The following is a 21,223-nucleotide window of genomic DNA, read 5'->3' as shown; positions in this document are numbered from 1 at the left end:
TAGGGATTGTAGGCCCCAAAGATAGGCATGGCAGAGCCTGGAGTTTAGGCACTGATATCTTTTTTAAGGTCAAGCCAAGAGTGGAAATTCCCTACAAAGTGTTCATATATGGAGAAAATACTTCCCAAAATGCTAAGTATTTTCATATCTTATTTATATATCCATGGGAGCTGAGGAATTACAGCACTTCACAGGAGGCACTCAGCTTTGCAGGATGGGACCTGAAGGGCTCCACACAGGAAGATCAAAGCAGCGCACTGCGAGCTCTTCCGTACCGGTCACTATTTCTTCCCTTCACACACAGCGATAATTGCCAACGCAATATCTTTTTACTGCTTTTTTATTAAACCCATACATTGTCTTTCTGCTAAAAATAAAGACTAAATGCAGATCAGTCAAGTTAATAGTGTCCTGATGTGCGAGTGCTGCGTGTTGAACCGTGCGACTGGGATGGTGCCTGGGGCTAACACGCCTGCCCCCACCCTAAGGACATCCCAAATGTCGCTAGCAAGGGATTAATGATCCCATGGCTGTGCATCCCCGGGCTGCACTGCCGGCTGCTCGAGGGAACACCCTGGAGGTGCTGGAGGCGTGAGGCTGGGTGGGGCTGGGGGGGCTGCAGGACGGACAGCCGGGGCACACGGAGCTGTCCCGGGAACAGCGGCAGCTCCCGGCAGCCCCGCGGCGCTGCCCGGGCCGGCGCTCGCTGCCTCCATAAGAGAAGTGATGCTGCCACCTGATGTCCTCTCGCAGTAGTGTTACCCCGAAGGGAAGGGACGCCCGGCGGGCTGGGGGAGCAGCGTGGCCCCTCCGGAGCAGGCGCAGCGGCGCCTCCCCGCATTCTGCACTCGCAGCCCCAGCCTGGGTCCCGAAGCAAAGCCCCCGCGCTCATGCCAGGTGGTCTCTAGGACTGCGTGCTCTGGAAAACTTGTCTTGATGGATCTTTTAGCAAAGCACATCACTTCCAGCGATGTGCAGAGATTGTTATCCTCAACAGGGCCTTTAATTCGACGTAGCTCACTGTTCCCAAAAAGCTTTTCCGTGGAAGGCAACTTTTTAATTTTGAACGTGCAGCCTGTCCCAGAGCTGATGCATTTTAACTGGCTTCTTTAAAATTCACACCTTCTGTTAACCTAGATTCCACTTGGGTGAGTTTTACTCTGCCAGGAAAGGTGGGACTCAGTGCAGAGCCTGGTCTCCATTCTTGACACAGGGAATAGGATGCAGGAGCAAGAGCCCTCTACCCTCTTTGTGTATTCTCTAACAGCCATTTTCTTTTGTTCCCCAAATGCCTTTCCACCCTCAATCTCAGGCTTAATTAGAACAGCTCTAATGAACATGGACCGAGAAGCAAAAGAATATTACGAAGTGATTATCCAGGCCAAGGATATGGGTGGACAGCTGGGAGGATTAGCTGGAACAACCACAGTCAACATCACTCTCTCTGATGTCAATGACAATCCACCCAGATTTCCACAGAGTGAGTACCCGTGGTGCCACAACAGGCAAAAAAGGGTGGCTGAGGGTTATTTATGTCTGCTGTTTGCTCTCAAGACAGCCATTTTCAAACTCAGGATAGTGACAACTAGAGATGGGCAGAATTTCAGATTCAATATGAAACTCTCCTTAAAAAAAAAAGTCAAAAGGAATTATTTGACCCCTTGCCTTTCAGAAAAAGTTTCTGACCTCCAAAATTATCAAAAACACCACTTTTTTAAAGGATGAGAAATTAATTTACAGAAAAAGGCAGGAAGGAGAACTTTTGTGTTTAGACTGCTCATGGCCATTGCCTTTGGCTACTAACTGCTGCTCTGATTGTCTTTTCATCCTGTCTCCAGAGGATGTCTCTCAAATCAGGGACATGTGGTGGTGCTGGAAGTTGAAAGATAATTCATTCAACACTCCAGCCAGGCCACAGCAGGGGAGCATCTGGGAGCTGTGCTGCCAGTGTGGAGTGGGTTGTCACACAGGCTGTTTTCCAGGAAAGGTTCATCTAAACCTTGGCAATATACAGTTAAACCCTAAGATTTGTAACAGCCATGCTTAATGGATGCAAAAATAGGCAGCTCCACTCTTACCAGTAACACAACTTTGTATTTACAAAAGTGAACTTCAAAACAAGATTTACAATATTTTGCTCTTTGTTAATAAGATTTTATCACATTTATTTACATAATTCTATATTGCCATTAAAAATTCAAAAGAGGCTTTTCAGTTTTGATTGGACTAAATCTTCCAAGGGATGTAATTTGGGATTTTTAAAGAAAACTGATCCTTTAGTGGTGTAAATCAATCTCAGGCCATTTTGTTTTTGACGTTTTTCTCATTTAGCTGAGTAATGCAAACTCCCGCAGTTCTTTTTGATGGTATTCTTCCTCTCCATCTGTTACTGCACGTTGCACTGGTAAATCAAAGCATTCCACTAGGATCAGCAAGAAGTCTTAACTTCCACTTTTCCTCTTCTGTTAGAGCAACTTCTTGAGCACGCCATTGCCAGCTGTGTTTTGAAAGTGGCATGATTGTAACTGATATCAAACTCTTGATTAGGAAAAATTACAATCCATCAAACCCCATCCTTGGTGTTATTCTGCCTTGTAAAGCTTAATAGTTGGTGCAGTCAACAGAGGGGGTGCAGCAAGGAAGGTTTGAAAGTAAAGCATGATGCCAGAGAAGTGCTTTAGGTACAACATTTATATTTTCAAAATACACTTTTAAAAGAGCAGGTTGTTCTTTCCCCACTCTTACTGCTAAGCAAATTAGCAATGCAACAAATGCGCACAAGACAGCATTTGTAGGGAGAGGCAATACATTTTAATAGAATAACTGGTAAATTCTTTCTTCAGGGCTGAAAAGAAGTTTGTAGGGGCTTGAGAAAGGATTTGTGGTGCTCAAAACTTGTTTATTCCTGCTGTACAAACTGATGAAATAAAAAGATGCCTGTCCTATTAAATCTGTTCCATATCCTGTTTTATATCATGGCTGCAACAGCACTGGTGCTAATTGCCCTATTTTTCCAGTTGAAGTTCCTATCTTCAGATGTATTGCTGTTTTTAAAAAACCCATTCAACAAACCTGTTGCTATACCAAACATCTAAATAAAACTTCCCCAGGAAATATAGCTGGGCTGTGGCTTTTTAAAGGAAATCACATGGCTGTCACAGCTTTGGCACAGGTGCTAAAGACTCTCTGCAGGCCATGCAGTGTTGTGGCCTCCCTGATTCACTGCACTCCTTTGCAGTTTTTTTGGTTCCTCTTCACAGCCTGTTTTTCCCCTCTCTCCCTGTGTGCTGCTTGTGCCAGAGCATTATCAGATGAGTGTGCTGGAGTCTGCTCCCATCAGCTCCACCGTGGGCCGTGTGGTGGCTAAAGACCTGGACGAAGGCATTAATGCAGAGATGAAATACAGCCTTGTGGATGGAGATGGACTGGATGTCTTTGATATTAACACTGATCCTAATTACCAAGTTGGCATCATCACTGTAAGAAAGGTAAAACAGTTTCCTTTTTATAGTGATTTATATGGCTAACTATCCTGGTTACATTTTATGTGTGGAATATTCCCTTACGCCTGCAGTAACTTGGTTCCCATTATGTGGCAGTAGCCCCTTTCTGGCTGTAAAACACAATTTCTTTAACATTTATTGCTAAAATATGAATGCAGACTGCATTCCTAGGAACAACTTTTATAAAGTAGGAACAGCATTAGCATAAACATGTCTTTTCCTACCAAAGGAATGCTCTGATTCCTTATTTATCTATTTAAATATTCTCTGTAGCTTAATTATCCTACAATGCAAGAAATTAGATCAATATTTGCATTTGAACTGTACATATTTTTCACTGTGGTGTTCCACAAACAATAATAAAGCATGCCTTGGAATTATTTATAAACCAATAAAACCCAGGCAGTGTTTATTTTTTTTTTAATTGCTGCTTGAAGATCCATAAATGCTAATTAGTCTAGAGGAAGCTGTCTCTAAAATGGCAGCTGTGAAACTGCTGGTACTCTGTACCACAGGCTATGCAGGAAGGCATTGAGTATTTTGTTCAGGCTCCCTGCTATGGGATATTTATTCTACAATCTTACATAAATGTTAGAAGTTCAACTCTGTTTCTAGGTGATGAAATTGTAATCATATTTCTGCCTAAGCATATCTAGTGTACTAATAAGGAAGTATAGTTTCCATTTAAATGGCCTGGGATTAAATTGTGCACTAAAATGGAACAATGCAGTGGAGAGCTTTGACCTTGCAAGCCTCTATGCCCTAGAGCAAAGCATTTAAGCATGTATTTATGGTCACCGTTCCCTGGCTCTTTTTTGGTGCATATTAGTCCCTAAAGTTAAGCATATCTTCTGGAATGAAATAGATGTTGAATGCAAACTCTAATGTAATTTTTCACTCATTTATCAATGAAACAAAATAGTTTCTTTGGAGTAAATGTGTCAATAAGCCTGACTTTTGTTATTATGAATACAGTTTTGCTACATGTTCATGTATGTCCAGAGGAGTTATAAAATGTATGGTATCAATCATACCAGATATGTACTGGGATCAGGTACATATTGCTCAATCCACCTACTGTACACAACTTTTTTAATATTTTATGTATGTCTCCAGCTTTATGTAATGCTGTGATTATCAATAGCCAAACACTGGGAAAGTTGTCCTTTGAATCCCCTCAAGAAACAAAAAAACCCCAAAAAAAAAAAAAAAAAAAAAAAAAAAATCAACTGGTGTCAATACAAAAGGATATCAAAATTGGAGGAGAGGGGAGAGAGAATTTCTAAACCAAGAATGGATTTTTTTTTTTTAAAGTGAGCAAAACTTTCCCTTTAATTTTTCTTGACAGAATTCTCAAGCAAAATAATCAGCACTTCTAACACATGCACCAGCAAGCCAGAACTTACAGTTACTGACAAGCCTGTTGCTTGTGGTGTTGTGCCTACTAATCCCACAAAATGTTGAGTACCTCCTGAAGATTTACCTCCTGGAAGTACCTTCCAGGCTGCCTGCCTGGGAGACTGATGCTCACCCTACCTTCCTCTTCTCCCTGCCTTCCCTTCTGCACTGCCCATGGAAGGCAGGGTGCTGGGTTACCCAGCCAGCACAGCACACAGGAGAGCTCTGTCCTGTCCTGCCTTCCTCCCCTGACATTGCCTGATCAATCACTTTGTCACAGTGGGTCTTGCTGAATTCCCCCCTGCATGGTGCCACCTCTCAGTGCCTGTGTCTGCACTGGCAGAGGAGGACAAGGACAAGGACAAGGAGAGCTTTCCATGAGCTGCCTCTCCTCTTGGCTGTGTTTTGCAGCATGCTAAATTCACAGGAGAAGGTAACTTGCCTGCCCTCCCCATGGGACCAGCATTGGGAAGAGGTTTGAATGCACCCATGGGAGAAAAATTATGAGGGGGACAGTGGTGCTGAGGCATTGGCACAGGAGAGAAATAGGAGGGAAAGTCATCTTTGGCAATAAAGGCAAACAGGAGCATCAAAAATGCAGTGGTCTTGCACACTTGCCTCATTTTTCTCATTTTTCTAACTTGATCTAGGTGATTCTGTGTTTTAATAATGTAATTGGGTTTTACAGCTGTTAAGTCTGTCATTTAACTGCTTTTTTTATAACTTAGCTTTTTAGTGTACACGTGGTGTTCCTCATGCAGTTTTCTTCATGTGGGAAACAATTCAATACAATGGCCTCTTTCTTAGTTTATGTTTAGGCACCTTTACATTGCACATTCCCTGCCAGATGGACAATAAGTGCAGCTTGGTCCTGTGAATCTCTTACTGCTATTTTTGCAGTGCATAAATATGCAACTGGTAGACAATGATGACTCTGCAGCCAGGTATATTACTTTTGTAGACCTCACCAAACCCTAGCTGACAAGTGCTATGCCTGCAGTAGTCTCTGATGTACCAGCTGGGACTAAAGGCAGCTGGAGCAAGTTTCAGCTCACCTGTTTGTAGCTGCTGCCACAGACTGCACAGTTTGTACTTCCTCACTCACTGGGCAGCATCTCCAGCAATACTGGACCATCGTGTCCCCGGCACAGAAACCTCTTCCCATTCCAGTCTTCATTCCTCACTCTCATGTACTAAATGCTGAGTGACTTTCAGTGTTATAATTTCAAGAATGCCAGCCTTTAGTCAGGCATTCCTATGCAGGACATCAGTACTGGTAATTTACTGGGAAAGCATGAGATTTGGTATGTCACTGCAACATTTCCACTTCTGAAGAAGGAAGCTGTTGGGGCAGCAGACAAGTACTAAAGACTTGGTTGAATCCAGGAGGTGTTTTGAGGCCCGTGCCTGAGCATGGAAATCTGCTGATGCTGCTTAAACTAATACACACCTCATGGCTGCAGAACTGGCCAGCTGCCCCATTGAGCAGGGCTAGAAAAAAGTGGGTTATGACAGGCAAAGGAGAACTTTACTGCCACAGTAATGATCTTTGTACCTTTGAATTGCAATTGCTTTGGCATGCTCCTTCTCTTTTATTGTCCTGGCCATCTCCATGTGTTGGTCTGGTGATTGGTCTTCAAACAGAAAGAGCTGAATAGAAGAAGCAAAGGGGTTGGATGGGAACAGCACACATCTTACTGCAGTCTAAATTAACTGCTGCTGTGTGTGGTAATTCCACACATGAGGCTCAAATCCTTATGTCCAAATCAAGCCACTCTTTTTGAAAACTACTCATATAGCAAAGAGGGGTATGCCCCACTGGTGACCCTGAGATTAGCCATTTCTTTCCTGCTACAAGATTTGTCTTGCTCAGAATGTGTGCAAGCTAAGGGAATTCACTGTGCTGGTTTTCAGCATCAGACCTGCCCAGATTATCCAAGTAAAGGGTTGTGACCATTTAACCACACTACAATTGCTTGCAACTTCTGGCTGCAACTTGACAAGTGTGACTGTATCCTCTGTGAGCTGTACTTCATCTGGTGGCGTTTTTTCTATTTTAGACTGACCCTTCCATACTGTTATTCTGGTTTGTCAAATCCTTACTGTTATCTCTTACCAAGACTGGTAAGTAGCACATTAAATATGGAATTTTTCATTCAGATCTAAGAAGGTTTTGGAGACACCTTATTTTCTTCAGGGATTTGTGAAAAGAAGACGGAAGGGAGATGAAAAATTTATTTTTTGAGAGGTTCAGTGTCAGCATTAGTTACTTCTATATCCATGTATACCAAATAAGTAGTTTTATCTAGATAGGGAGTCAAATTCAGATAACTACTAACAGAGTAAGCTGGTCCCCTTTATCCATTGTCTCAGGAAGGAAAGAAAAGGGAAGAGGGAAAAGGGAAAAGGAGATCATTCTCACTCCTTGCTTCAAATAATACTTGAGTATTTAATATTTCACATTTCATATGAAGTGAAAGAGTTCCCAGAGGAAGATATCAGGGATACTTTATAATTAAACTGCTTTGAAATTAAACTGTTCTCTAGGCAGGGAGCAGATGAAAATCCTAGCCCTCATTACACCTGGATGGTGAACCCATGTTTAGGATACTTACTGAAAGGAGGAGGTGAAAAAACCTCACTTCTAGGAAAGATGGATTATGGATAAAAACTGGAACAAGTGCTTGCAAGAGAGGCTGACCATGTTCCCTGCTCCCACTGGAGCCCTTCATCAGCTTGGCAGACAAGACTTGGTCTTGGAGACAAGACTCTGACATCCTCAGGGAGAAAAAGAGGATGCTAACTGGGACCTTTACCTCCTGTGTGAGCATCCTTGTTCCTGCCACTGGGCCCATTTTTGAGGAGCCAACTGTCTTACCTTTTTTTCAGGTACTCCCATTAGTGTCTGCTTCTTCATGTATTTTCCTCAAAGTGGCATGAAACAGGTCGTGTGAATCACGATGCAGTGGCAGGGTGGCTGTTTATGTTTTCATTTTAGCAAGAAGAATGAAAGAATTTGTATTTTGAAGTGATCTGCAAGTATTTCTCCTGGCCTTTTCAGCTCAACTATCAATTAAAGAAAGAAAATATATATAGTGCCATTTCTAATACTGCTGTCATTCAAAGCTTTTTCTGCATCTACAAATATTTATCTTTATTGCATTTGAAATTAAAAGTAATAATGATATGGCTCAGTATGCCTGATGGTAGATTTAATATTTTCTCCTCAGCCTTTAAGTTTTGAGAGCAAGAAAAGCTACACCTTGAAGGTAGAGGGTGCCAACCCTCACCTGGAAATGCGGTTCCTGAACCTGGGTCCCTTCCGTGACACCACCACTGTCCACATCAGTGTGGAGGACGTGGATGAGCCTCCTGTGTTTGAGCCCAGCATCTACTTCCTGGAAGTGCCCGAGGATGTGGAGATTGGAACCACCATACAGATCATTTCTGCCAAGGACCCAGACGTGACCAACAACTCCATCAGGTCTGTCCTCTCTTTGTGTGTTGCCCCAGGAGCACTCCTTAATACATCTGGTTGGTGGGGCACTGGTGAGTGAGAGGGACACTCTCTTTCCAGCCAGTAGTGGTCATCAGCTGGGTTTGGCAAACCAGACCTTACACACTATCAAAGTTCTGTCAAAGCAATGCAGAAGCTCCCCCTGTTCTCTGGTGTGGAAGACATCAGCATCAAGCCTTGCAATGAGCTGGTCAGGCATGTCTCTTAAAAACAAGTCCCAGAATCTTGCCTATGCTGGCACGAAACCTGACAGTATCATTGAGAACCCACTGCCATCCTGATGGCAAGGGGATCAACTTGCTTGTCCTTTTTCCCCCTTCTCTTTCAAAGCTTGCCCTCGTCAACAAGCTCAAACACGCCGCTACTTTTGGAGTAGAGCATGCTAATAAATATCCAAGAACTGGTAAATATCTAGTGACTGGTCAAAGATGCAGAGTTAGATATTCCCATCAGGAGGTAAGAAAGGTAAAGGTGCATTTACAACCATGGGAGCTTCATAGGTGCAACTCGGCAAGGAGCAAAGGAGCAGGTTTGTGGGATCATAGCACTCTTTTCCATAGTGGCTGCCAGCCACTGCCAGCCCCATTTATCAGAGGAGGGTGTTCTTCTCCAAGGCCAGCCCACACAGAAATTTTCACTACCTGCACTAACAACTGGTGCAGGCACTTTGATTATCCCAGCAGGTTGGCTGCTCCTCTCATCTGGGAGTTTTGGGTGTTGAGCTGCTGTTTGACTACTCATGCATTGGTCCAGCTTCTGAGATGCCTGTGTTCAGGGACAGTCCTGGGAAATACAGGAGGGAGTTGAAACATTGAGTACTAGGATTGAGTACATTGAGTACTTTTTTTTTAGTAAAATCTAAATGAACAATTCTGTGGGCTTCAGCTAGAAGATCTGAGCAGACACAAAGCCTGCTCTTCCTAATGGTATGGCACTCTGTGTTGCTGGTCTAATTATTTTTTTCATCTCTGCTACTTTAATATACCTATCTTTTCTGCCTACATTATAAGGTTATCATACTTCTCATGACATTGCCTCAAATTCCTCAGTAAAACTATTATACTGTCTGCATCACAATTTCATTACCCTAAACTTTTTTCCATTTGCATCCTATTTTACTGATTGAATACTGTCTGGCATCATCCAAACCCTGCAATGCAAACAGCTCTCTGCTAATCTGCTTGAAATAGTATAAGAATAATTCTGAGGCCTATCAGAGGGTAGAATTGATCATTGTTATTTTTAATGAGTTTTTTCTTAGTTTTTTTTCAGAGCTTTGCAGTGACTGCCCTTGATGAAGAGCACTCTATAAACCACAGAATCCATCAACAAAAATACATTAAAAAAAAAAAAAGCTGTAAAAATGCACACTCTTTTGTAACTCTGTTCTTTGACAACTTCCTTCCTCTTTTCTCCCCACCTTTCTCCTTTTCCACTGCCCTTTCTTCCCTCATTCCTTCCCTTCTTTTCCCCCATGCTGAGGTAAAGGAACAGATTTAAAAAGAAAGAATAAATACCATTTGTAATGCTATCTAAAATGCAGATAGTAAGAATTAATTCTTGCCTCTTCTGTGGTCTCCTCCATTCATTCCAACTCCATGCAGTATTAGTCTGGCAATGTTTTAAGCTGAATTCACTTTGCACAGGGCAAGGCAAGCTAAGAAAGACAATATCCCCAAATACTTACTGTGTTGCACGAGCTGAAATCCATCTGAAATTTAAACTGTGGTCTGGCTCAAATCCTCACTTTCCCAGCACCCAGTACTTGGCTCCCACACTGTGAAATTCTGATGGCTGGAAATATGCCATGTTTGTTGTTAAATGATTCAGGAAGATTATCTAAATAGTACAGTGGAAACAAATGTGCAGGAGCAGGTAGACTTAACAAGAGAACTTAGCTGGAGAATCTAGAAAAGGATCCACCTGTGCCTCTTGACACTGGTGCTTAATTCTGAACCCCTGATCACAAGGCTATAGTCAATTTCAGATACCCATTGACCTCGAAATGTCAGAGAGAAATTATTTTTATAGCCCTCATACAAGAATAATTATTATACCAAAATATAGGAACACTCATACTTATTGTCTAAATAAATCAAAAGCCTGAGGGATCTTTTTATTGATGAAGAGTTAGGAAGGACTGGGAAGGAAAGGGATACAAACCTGCCATCCCTTCCTCTTTGATTGTTCTGAAAAAGAGCGTAAAAGAATTTCCCAACAACATATCTCAATAGTGTTTTACATCCTGGTTTAATAAGTCCCTATATAAAGAAAAGGCTGTCATGCTTGTTCCAGTGAATGCATTCATGCTGAAAGGAGAAAATTCAGAACAATGAGCCCTGTTCAGTGTCTGTTGTGACTAATGCTTTCAATTCCCATCCACTCTGATGAAAGTACCGACAATAAGGATAGAAAGTCTGGTCTCTGCTCTAGGCTGTGACATTTACCTAGGCCTGTGTGGCTTTGGCCAGAGTATCCCTTTCCATGCTAACAGTCAGCTGGGAAGGCAGCTGGCACAAAGTGCCTTTAAGAGCAAGGCGATGCCTGTGAAGGATACTGAGTATTTTACCCACCCTGAGAAATCATCCCTCTGCCTGAGTACTGCAGTGACCTCTGTCCATCAGCTGACTCCCTGCCCAGGATTTCTGGCCTGCAGGCAGCACCACAATCCCCCACTCACAGGTGCAGGAAGCTGGTTCCCAGCACTGGACTGACATGACATTGGTCAGGAAGGTTCAGTAACTACAATGAATCAGCCTCACAGAGGGAGCTGTTTTTCTGACTGAGTGCTGTGAGAAAGGCAAGCATCATCCCCCTTGTGCTGACACAGCCCCATCAGCAGCATGCTTCAGGATGCAGGTGGAGTTTATTCCCCTTAAGAAGGAGAGAACACAGAAGAACAAGGAAGGGAATGGTTCCTCCTCATCAACCTAGGTGCTCAGAGAATGAGCTGATCTGAAGCCATTTTCATCCTGTCTGAATTTGCCTGGAAACAGGGCATAATTAGTTCTCTCAGAAAAAGAAATTACACTCCTCACTGGCAGATTTTCTCTGTAAAGCAGATGTTCCTGTACTGATCTGTGCCTTACTTTGAGGCTTATTCCTCTCAATCTTCCTGTCTTCCAGCTCCATTCAAGTACTAACTGTTAAATGCCATTAGCCACATGAACTTTTTCCAGCATCTCACTCTGGACCTATGCAAGTCAGAGAAGCACATAACTAGAATGGATGAAGAATGTGGAAGAATGTGGATCTGCTTTGTATGACATTGTCCCCATTGCTGGGATACTTTGGTGGCTGTAACACACAGTTTTCACAAGGGTTGCATAATGTTTTTCATATGTACTCTTGCAGATACTCAATTGACAGGAGCAGTGATCCAGGACGGTTCTTTTATGTCGACATAACATCAGGAGCACTGATGACTGCAAGACCTCTTGACCGGGAGGACATTTCTTGGCACAACATCACTGTGTTGGCCATGGAGCTGAGTAAGGAGAATGCAGACTGTACATAGATTAAAAAGATACAGTAGACAAAGCAGGCTGAGAGACCTGAATTCAAAGTTCACATATTGTTATGCACTGAGTGGGAAGGCGCATTAAGTGAATTGCTCCTCTGACATCAACCAGCAAATACTGCATTTTATTTATTTTTTTATGCTCATTTTCACAGGGTGGTGGGAGGCATAGAGGATGGCAATTAAATGCAGAGTCCTTCTTTTCCAATTCATTAGCATTCTAGAGATTTTTTTAAAATTTCTCCTGATGTGTTTCTTGCAGAGCCCTCTCACTTCAGAAAGCCAAGGCAGCTCAAGGAAATACTGCAAAGGCTGCACGGCTGCTAAAGCTCCCAGTCCTTCCTGGGAGAATTGAGTGGTGCAAGGATGGGTAGGCAGCAGTGATCCCACACTACTAGGTCACTAGTTGAAATCTGCTCTGGTTCAGCAGCAAAGAAATGACATTGCCATCTGCTTGCTACATAAATAATTTGGGCTAGAGTGCTTTGGGATCTTCGAGTATGCTGAACTCATTATGCTTTCGGGGTTTACAGTGAGCTAAAACTCAGCTCAGGGTTCATCCGTGCTGGGTATTTTTCAAGGCTTTGAGAAGAAGGAGATGCTCATTTCATTGTGTCAGTATGAAAAATTTAGCTGAGTTTGAAATGCTCACAGATGTGAGCTTCATAAAGGAGCTTCAGATATAAAAGCAAATAAAAGGTTCACCTAGTCTTCACCCGAAATTCCTTCGGTTCACATAGCTTTTGCTCAGGATCTCAGTTCATCTGTGAGGGGCAGCAGCTTTTCTGCAGCTTGGTGCCAATAGCTGAGTCATTCCTTGTGTCTCAGAAAGCTTCCTGCACATCTAGGCTGAGCCAGAGATATGGAGCACTTTGAGAGGAACAAAGTTTCAACAAGCTCACCCAAATTGCAGTCAGCCAGCTTGAAAGCAGGGGAAATATTTCACAAGAGTTGGAGTGACTCTGCCACCTATTTGCAGGGTGTTCCAGCACATGATGCCTTTCTGTGCCCTTTTAAGTAGTGAAAGTGGTGGAGACAATGGGATTTCACCCCCATCTATTTTGACCCTACTTTTATTTTCAGCCACCAATGGCCATTGCAATACCATGAGTCTGTAAAAGCTGCCCCAGTAGCAGCACTTGAGGGTGGGAGCAATAGGAAGGCATGTCTTCCTTTGGCTCCCTTTCCATCAATCCTCTGCCAGTTTTGCTCTGTACATGTAAAGCACAATATTTTAAATTAGTGAATAGTTTCAAAAATTTCATAGCTCTGCAGTCCTGAATAAGGCCCCTAGTCCTAAAGGTTAGATCAATTATTTCTAAGAGTGTGACTTCACCTGCCACAACAAGAGGTGTGTTAGCAAGATGTATGTATGCATATGTGGGAAGCTGAAGGATTACATTACAAATTAGGGAGAAACAACAGAGTTTGAGTATTATCTCAATGGCACAGTGCAACACATGTTGTGGACTACAGTATGCTGAACATTTAAGAAAATTCCAGAGTTTATGTAAACTCTATTGTTTATATGAATATATCATTTCTTGCCATAAAGGGAGATATATTTAGAGATAAATGTACAAAATGCTACAGCTGAAAAGAAGATGAGAATACTAATATTAAAGAATTTTCTTGATTTTTGCACCTCTTCTGACCCTTTAATATTTTTTTTTCTGATTACAGTTTCATTTTGTCATTAAATAAGGGAGGGAAAGATGATTTGGGGCAGACAAGATCAGTAAGAAAAACAAATTATTCTGTAGCCACTTAGTTTGGAATTTGTGAAGATATGTGAAAAGTTGTACAGATTTACTGACAAAGAAAGCTAATGCACCAGAGGGACAGAAACATCACAAATGATGTCATGCAGAATGTAAAATTTTCATTGCAATTTTAAGCTTCACTGAAAGCTTTTCTGTTCAATTTCATGTGTTATTACATTTTAAACCCCTCTGTACAAAGTATCAAAGACTTGACACTATTCTTCAGTTCGAGGAACATAAATTTTGAGCAAAATCATCTCTGAACTGGAGATAGAAACTGTCATTTTTAACAAGTTTTAAATAACAAGTCTATCCTTAAAACAGGACCTTCCTAATTCATGCTACCAGCAGGGAGGCTCAACAAACAATATTGCCCAGTTGAAGGGCATTTAAAAAAAAAAAAAAGGGGGCATTATCTAAAACTTTTGCTGTAGAAATAGTTCATTGGACTGAACCAGGTTGTACTCTTCTTTAGAATTGTTTGGTTTGTAAATATGTGATTAAATGGGAAGCCAGGCTAGACGGAGAGCAGCATTTGCAGCTTCACTCTGAGTCACACAGTACCCAAGTCACCACAGTTCCCAATGGGAAAATGTGATTTAACACAAGCTAGTAGTGGAAAACCTGACTTACCTCTTGAGCTGATTGAGGAGCAGCCTCTTCCCCTTCCCACATATTGCCTTTCCTTACATTAAACCTTCTTCTTCCAGATAACCCCTCACAGGTGGGCAGCGTCTCTGTGACAGTGAAAGTCCTGGATGTGAACGATAACGCGCCGGAGTTTGCGAGATTTTATGAAGCTTTTGTTTGTGAAAATGCCAAAGCAGGCCAGGTGAGAAATGCTTGAACCCCCAGGGGTTGGGAAGGGTATGCTGTCCTACATGGAGGCAGCATGCCAGGACAGGTGAGTGTTGGAAAGAGGGCTCAGCTACTCACACATTTCATCTGAAATCTTATCAGCAGCCGACTGTGCTTCATTCCAAAGGCAAGCATATCCCACTGGAAGGAGCATCACGTATAGACCTCTTTTGTTTCTCCCACATTTCTTTTATTCTCCCAAAGTAGATTCTAGGCTCACTGCACAATACATTTCACAGCTGAAATAAAGCCTTCCCTTAGGCATGTGCCAGCAGGCAAACAGCCAGTGTGTCCTGTAGCAGCATCAAAGAGAGGAGAAGTGTTATGAGAAGTGCCACAGAACCAGCTCAGGCCACGTGTGACAGACAAGGCTTACTACTAAATGTTTTAAGAGCCTTAAGCACACCTGGACTTACAGGAGCTGGACATAACTTACTACATCAGGTTCAAAGGGGTGCCAAGCAGAATATGTTCTGCTGTGAACTGGAGATGACAGAGAGTCAAAAGCAACACAAGACTTCCCCTTGCACACACTCTAAAGGAGCAGCTTCAAGCAAGCAGTGAAGACTCTGCTCCTCTCCCTTCCAAAACCCCATCAAAGCCCTTGTACGAGGTCACCAGTGCCAGAGACAGATGTGAGCTCTCCCACACTGGACCTGCTGCAAGCTCTGCTGCTGATTGTTTGTGAGGAGCCTCTTCTTGGTCCACCACCAGGGTCCACAGTGGGGACTGGTGCCTCCTCATGCAAAGCTGACTAGAATAAATAGCATTTAAACACACAGACATGCCTCTCATGATCTGTGAAGGAACAATTATGCAAGTAGTATCACTGGGTGTTTGCTGAAGCTTCTCCCAGCTGTGTGAAACAGAATGAAATAGCTGCTCACTGCTGGGGTAACTGTCCGTACAACTATCATATATAGGATATTTTCATCTCACCAGTTTACAGAGCTTCTTAGTAATATAGGCAATAGAAGTCATTGCCTAGACCTTTTTTCCTGGTTTTGAAGGGTAAGTGTCCTAGATAATAAGCTGTTGAAGTTCAATATTATTATGAATGCTAATGTGGTCTTCTTCCTTCGGCAGAGAACACTAAATTCTATTGCCATATTTTAAAAAGTTCTGAAATTAGTTTTAAGGTGGTGAAAGAGCCTTTATGGGTCTGACATTTGCCTTTGAATCCCAAAATAACTTTCAAGTTAAAAAAATCCAGGTGAAGATTTATTCCTTGTCCAAAAAGATGCCAGAATGTTTATGCAGACAGTGCTCATTGTGCTTCAAGCTGTTAGACCTACTTTACAAAGCCTCTATAAGTGAAGTAACAAATCTCTTTCTGGATTTAGCATTGTCTTAGTCTCTTTAGTTTGGTGTTATTTATTGCATATGCATTCTGCATGGCTGGCTTTTCTCTCATTTCCACTGACATCTTGGGAAGAATTTTATTGATTTAAAACTAAAAGAGTGGCAAAATAATCAACCCGAAGTCCTTTTCCACCTGCATAATGAAGCTGAAAGTAAGTATGAGCTTTCTTACAAGCTCTCTAATGCACAATGAATCTTCTGAAAACCTGGGCCCCCAATAGACAAAAAGAAATGTGCAGCAGAAGATAGGGATGCATGACAGGAAAGCATCTGTAATTTGAGGTAAATTGAATATCTCTTCCTTTGTTTAAAAGTGATGTGCATGACCACAGCAAAACAGATGACCCCAAGATTTTGAGTCTCTTCTTGAGAGAAGATTGTACCTCTGGAAGGCAATTTTATTTAAATGCTCCAGTTGCTGATATTTATAGCTATAAAATACATGTTATCAGTTTGATGGTAGTTCATATTATAAATATTTTGCTTCTCACCCATTTCTACTTTTCTCTTGTGTTTTGTAGCTGATCCAGACAGTGAGTGCCATCGACAGGGATGACCCACAGGAGGGTCAGCACTTCTACTACAGCCTGGCTCCAGAGGCAGCCAACAACCCCAACTTTACTCTAAGGGACAATCAAGGTAATCAGAGTGGACACAGACAGTTAGCTACTCTAATTTCTAATGCCTGAGTTGGACTTGAGAAGCTGTGCCTTACAGTGGGTGATAAGACTGCCATTTCAAATAATACCAAGTGACACCTGCTCCTTAAAGGCAATAATAAAATGACATATCACTTAATACACTTGAAGGTTATATGATATTTTCTTCTCTATAAATATTCTCTAGCAATAGGCCCCTTTTTCTTTTTTGAGAAAATGTGCCAGTGTTTTGTGCAAATTCAGGTCTTTTGGTCAGGCTGCAGGCATCTCGGATTATCGGAGTGGAAATTGCATTTGCTCAGAAAGAGATGCTTAAAGGTAGGATAGTAACTGGAACTAGAAGACAAATCTGAAGGGAATTACATTGCTCTTTTTTTTCTTTTTTTTTTTTGTACTCTTCATGTTTTCTCCCAGGCACAAAAAAAGGAAGGTTTTTGTACTGTTCCAGTCTTTTCCTCCAAGCACTTTTTTCTTTCTCCTTGCACATGCTCGTTTCCCTAGAGAAAGAAGGAAGTAGGGAGGACTTGCAGAGCCTTGGGGAGGTAACTTGGAGTACAGCTAAAGGTCTGTGTAAGATGACCTAAGTAGAAACTGAAACACCAGTGGGAAGACTCATGGCAAATCACTGGCATTTGAGCATTCTAACCAGTGGAGTTTGATAATTTGGGAAAGCTTTGGTGGTTTTGGAGCCTGCAGGAAAGTCCTGCCATAGCAGGCCTTTGCATGACTGCTGTTGATAGATCATCTGCATGGACAGAAAAGGTCTAAAATCAGGTCCACCCCAGCCCTCATTAGGAAAGAGGGATGACCTTGAGTGACCTGGTGTAGAGCTTGGAAAGTCAGTATTGAGGGGCTGGGTTTCAGTATGAGTTTAGTGTGTAAAGTACCACAAATCAGCAAGCCATTCCAGAATAAATGGGGAGAAAAATTGGCCACCTGCAGCATCTATGGCCAGGCTCCCAGCCCAGCCTTGCTCCCACACATGCCTGCTTATCACACTTACTTCCATAAGGCGCTGTCTGGGCCTCTCCAGGCATATGAAAGAACAACAGAAAGGCTTATAAAGAATCCCATGCATTCACTTACCAAACATGTCTTAAAACATGGTACTTGCAGTGTCTGGAGCTCTCCTCCACAGCATGCTAATGCTCTTTCATCCCAAAATCATTTTTCTCTATAGTGTCCTTGAAAGCTCCCCACACAATTTCTTGCATTTTTATCCCCTTCTTTCTCTCCTTGTCTTTTTTATTTGTGAGTATATATTGCCAAAATAAATGAACAAATATAACACAACTATTGCTAAAGCATTTGGCAAAGAAAGCTCATTTCATCCTCAAGGCATTGTTCTAAAAAAAGAAACTCGCAAAACTCCCCGCATCAGATGCACTTTTTCTGTCTCAGGCCATGCTTGCAATAATTTATAGTGACAGCAGTGACTGAATGGCTGTGCCTCCCACTCTCTATAAAATACCAGTTTTCCATATAAATATATATATATATCTTACAAGAAGCTTTGGGTTCTATTAGTTACTAATTTGAAATAAAAATGTTAAGTATCAAACCACTGACTATTTGAATGATCCACATAGTAAACCATAGTATAAGAGGAATATTAAGCTATTAGAGAGCATCCAAAAGGATGGTGAAGGGTTTTAGGGGAAGCTGTATAGGGTGCAGCTGGGGTCACCTGGTCTGTTCATCCTGCCGGAGACTGAGGGGAAACCTCATTGCAATCTATCATTTCCTTGTGAGGAGAAGCAGAGGGTACTGATCTCTTCTCTCTGGTGACCAGTGACAGGAGAAAACAGCATGAAACTAAGTCAGGGAAGATTTAGGTTAAGAACGAGGAAGAGGTTTTTCACCCAAAGGCTGTACCAGCACTGGAAAGGCTCCCCAGGGAAGGGGTCACAGCACCAAACCTGTCTCAGTTCAAGAAGCACTCAGGCACACAGTGTGACTCTTGGCGCATCCTGAGCAGAGCCAGGAGTTGGACTCATCCTGAAGGGTCCCCTACAACACAGCATATTCTATGACTCTATGATTAAGGGTTTATTTACTGCCTCAGCAATTTGGAGAGCAGCAGTCATCTCAGTAAAAGTAATTTATGCTTATATTTTCATCTAGGGGCCACTAAGAGCTATATAAATCATGCAACGTTGGCACAGAGGGGGTAGCTATACTGTTTGTCACAGGGTGGCTAGACAAGAAACAGAACACACTTTGCTAGTCACAGCCTGTGCCCATAAACACGAGACAGGAATGCTTCCCAGGCTGAGGGAAGGCACTGTTAAGATTAGCAATTGTGCTGATTACTTGGTTGTCCAATATAGCAGTAAGAGAAACTGCAAGACATGGAGCCTTCTTGGCAACAATTAAAACCTTGATTTATACTGAGCAACAGATAGATCACAGTTTGCATTCTGATGAGCTGTTTTACATTTTTTTTTGGCCCTTGTAATTTTGGTCTCTGAGAACTTCTTCAGTCTATTCATTCTTTGCATATCTTCAGCAGACAGAGAAATCCTATTGTTCTCCTTCATAGATGGGGATCTGGGGCAAGGAGAAATTAAGCTACTTACACGCTGGGTTCTCTTTGAGTTCAGTAAAATCAGTGAGAAATAGACATGTTAAGTAGCTGCAGCAATCTGGGCACAAAGGCTTCTCAAGGCCTTACAGGATAAATGTGATGAAGCAGGGAATTGAGCTGGAGTCTCCCATCTCTTCGGTGTCAGCTGTAGGGCACTGGCAAGCCATCCTACTTCCACCTTCTTCCAGGTGAGACTATGCTGGGAAGGTGTGTGACCCTTTCCCCAACCCAGTCATGTCTAGATTGCCTGCTTCCTTGTGTTCTTTCTCCCACTCCCAGTGGAATATTTATTTATATTATTCCTAGCTCTTCATAATTACTACAATCAGGCTTTAACAGAATTATCAGGCTAATCATCCCCAGTTCTTCTACAGGTGTGTGCAGAAAGAAACCAAGCCTTTCCTGTGAGAAGAGCAGTGGTTAGGTTGGGACCTGCACAGTGGTCCCCTGACCTCTCCAGAGAGGTACATCATTCCCAGGGAGGCAGCAAACTGCAGGAAGATGGTGCTCCATGGCTTGTTCTCACAACCACATGAATACACCAGCCTGCATGCCTGTGGGAAGTTCAGTTTTCACACAAATGTGGAACCAGCCATGCTGCAATCTTCAGCATCTCTGCTCAGTGCTGGAGCTAAGTGCTGCCATCCAGCCCTCTATGAGCCAAAAGTGCCATGCTGGATGCTGAGAGGAAAAATATTGTGCATTCTTATCAGGCCTGCTTTTTCTTTTTTAATATAATGGGACTTTCATATCCTCACAAGCCCTCTTCTCTCAATGGCTGGGGCTTAGCAGATATCAAATTTGGAATAAAATTGTGTATTCCAGTTTCTGCCATGCTGCATCACATTCCAGCGTGTCCTTCGCACTCTGCTAGCACATCAAATCACATTGGCTTTTGATGAGTCACACAACAAGCTTTGGCACCAATGTACTTCTGTTGCAGAGTAACAGGTAGAACAATTCTTTAGGGATGATTTGGATGCCTGCCTAGTACAAAGCAAAATGAAGCAAAAGGCCCAGAATGTAATCCTGGGAGTTACAAAGAGAATTTAATAACCAAGAACATTTAAGACCTGGATGATATGGTCAGGGCATCACAGCAGAAGGTATATATACATATACATCTTTCTATATTAGATGATAGAAGCTTGGTTTTGGCCTGAAAAAAGAATGGTTAAAAACCCTTGAGATCTCTCACTAGCTGATTTTGCACAGCTTCTGTCAGGTTCACTGACTGTGACTTCTTTTGCAGGCAAAGTATGATCAGCTCAGAATAATTAATCTTTTTTTTCCCTCACAAAGAGCAATTTTACATGAAATGAAGGTTTGCTGTCACCTGAATAGAAGTTGTGACTTCTAGTGTAAGTCAGTTTAAAGAAAGGGAATCTTTCACCCAGGAAAGATTAATACAACCAAATTACTCCAGTTAGGGTGACTCAAGTATTTTCATTGACGCAGCATTAACTCAGGCACTTTGCCACTTTCTGCCTTTGGGCTGCTTTTCCTCATGCCAAAACTGGCCCAGTGATGAAAAGTTGTGTTATTAATAGCTGTGGAGCACATATAGAGGGCACATAAACAGCCCAGGGGAGAGAAAGCACTTGTATGTGCCCCAGGAGAAAGAAGGAAAAGGTTTGAGCAGGCAAGGGCTCCTGTCCACAGCACTCCCTTTGCCCAGGAGCCATGGAGGCACGGGGTTCTACTGGTGCTACTCTCTGATGAGTTTTGGGACACATTCCTGAATCATGGAGTCATTTAGGTTGGAAAAGGCTTCCAAAATCATTGAGCCCAACTGTTAATCTAATGCTGCTGAGTCCCCCACTAAACCATGGCCCTAAGTGCCCCATCTATGCATATTTTGAATGTCTTCAGAGAAGGTGACTTAAACACTTCCCTGGACAGCCTTTTCCAATGCCTGACCATCCATTCAGTGAAGAAATTTTTCCTAATATACAAGCCTCTCCTGGCACAACTTGAGGCCATTTCCTCTTGTCCTGCTGTTTGTTCCTAGGAAGAGACCTGCCTGTGTCTGTCCATACCCACTGCACACACTCAG

General features: G+C 42.5%; 1 protein-coding gene across 2 annotated transcripts in view; it reads left to right on the top strand.

Moving 5' to 3' along the window:
- Nucleotides 1–21,223, top strand: part of CDH20 (cadherin 20) — a 117,142-nt gene that overhangs the window by 90,491 nt on the left and 5,428 nt on the right. For both annotated transcript variants that reach the window (XM_050971417.1, XM_050971418.1), the window contains exons 5-10: nt 1,313–1,480; nt 3,301–3,488; nt 8,132–8,385; nt 11,773–11,909; nt 14,412–14,533; nt 16,443–16,560. In XM_050971417.1, the coding sequence (XP_050827374.1) occupies nt 1,313–1,480; nt 3,301–3,488; nt 8,132–8,385; nt 11,773–11,909; nt 14,412–14,533; nt 16,443–16,560 (987 nt within the window). The remainder of the gene's footprint in view (nt 1–1,312; nt 1,481–3,300; nt 3,489–8,131; nt 8,386–11,772; nt 11,910–14,411; nt 14,534–16,442; nt 16,561–21,223) is intronic.

The sequence above is a fragment of the Serinus canaria genome, chromosome 2 (assembly GCF_022539315.1).
Source record: "Serinus canaria isolate serCan28SL12 chromosome 2, serCan2020, whole genome shotgun sequence".
Taxonomy (NCBI): domain Eukaryota; kingdom Metazoa; phylum Chordata; class Aves; order Passeriformes; family Fringillidae; genus Serinus; species Serinus canaria.
Note: the sequence above shows the minus strand (reverse complement) of the source record. Positions and strands in the feature narration are given on the sequence as shown.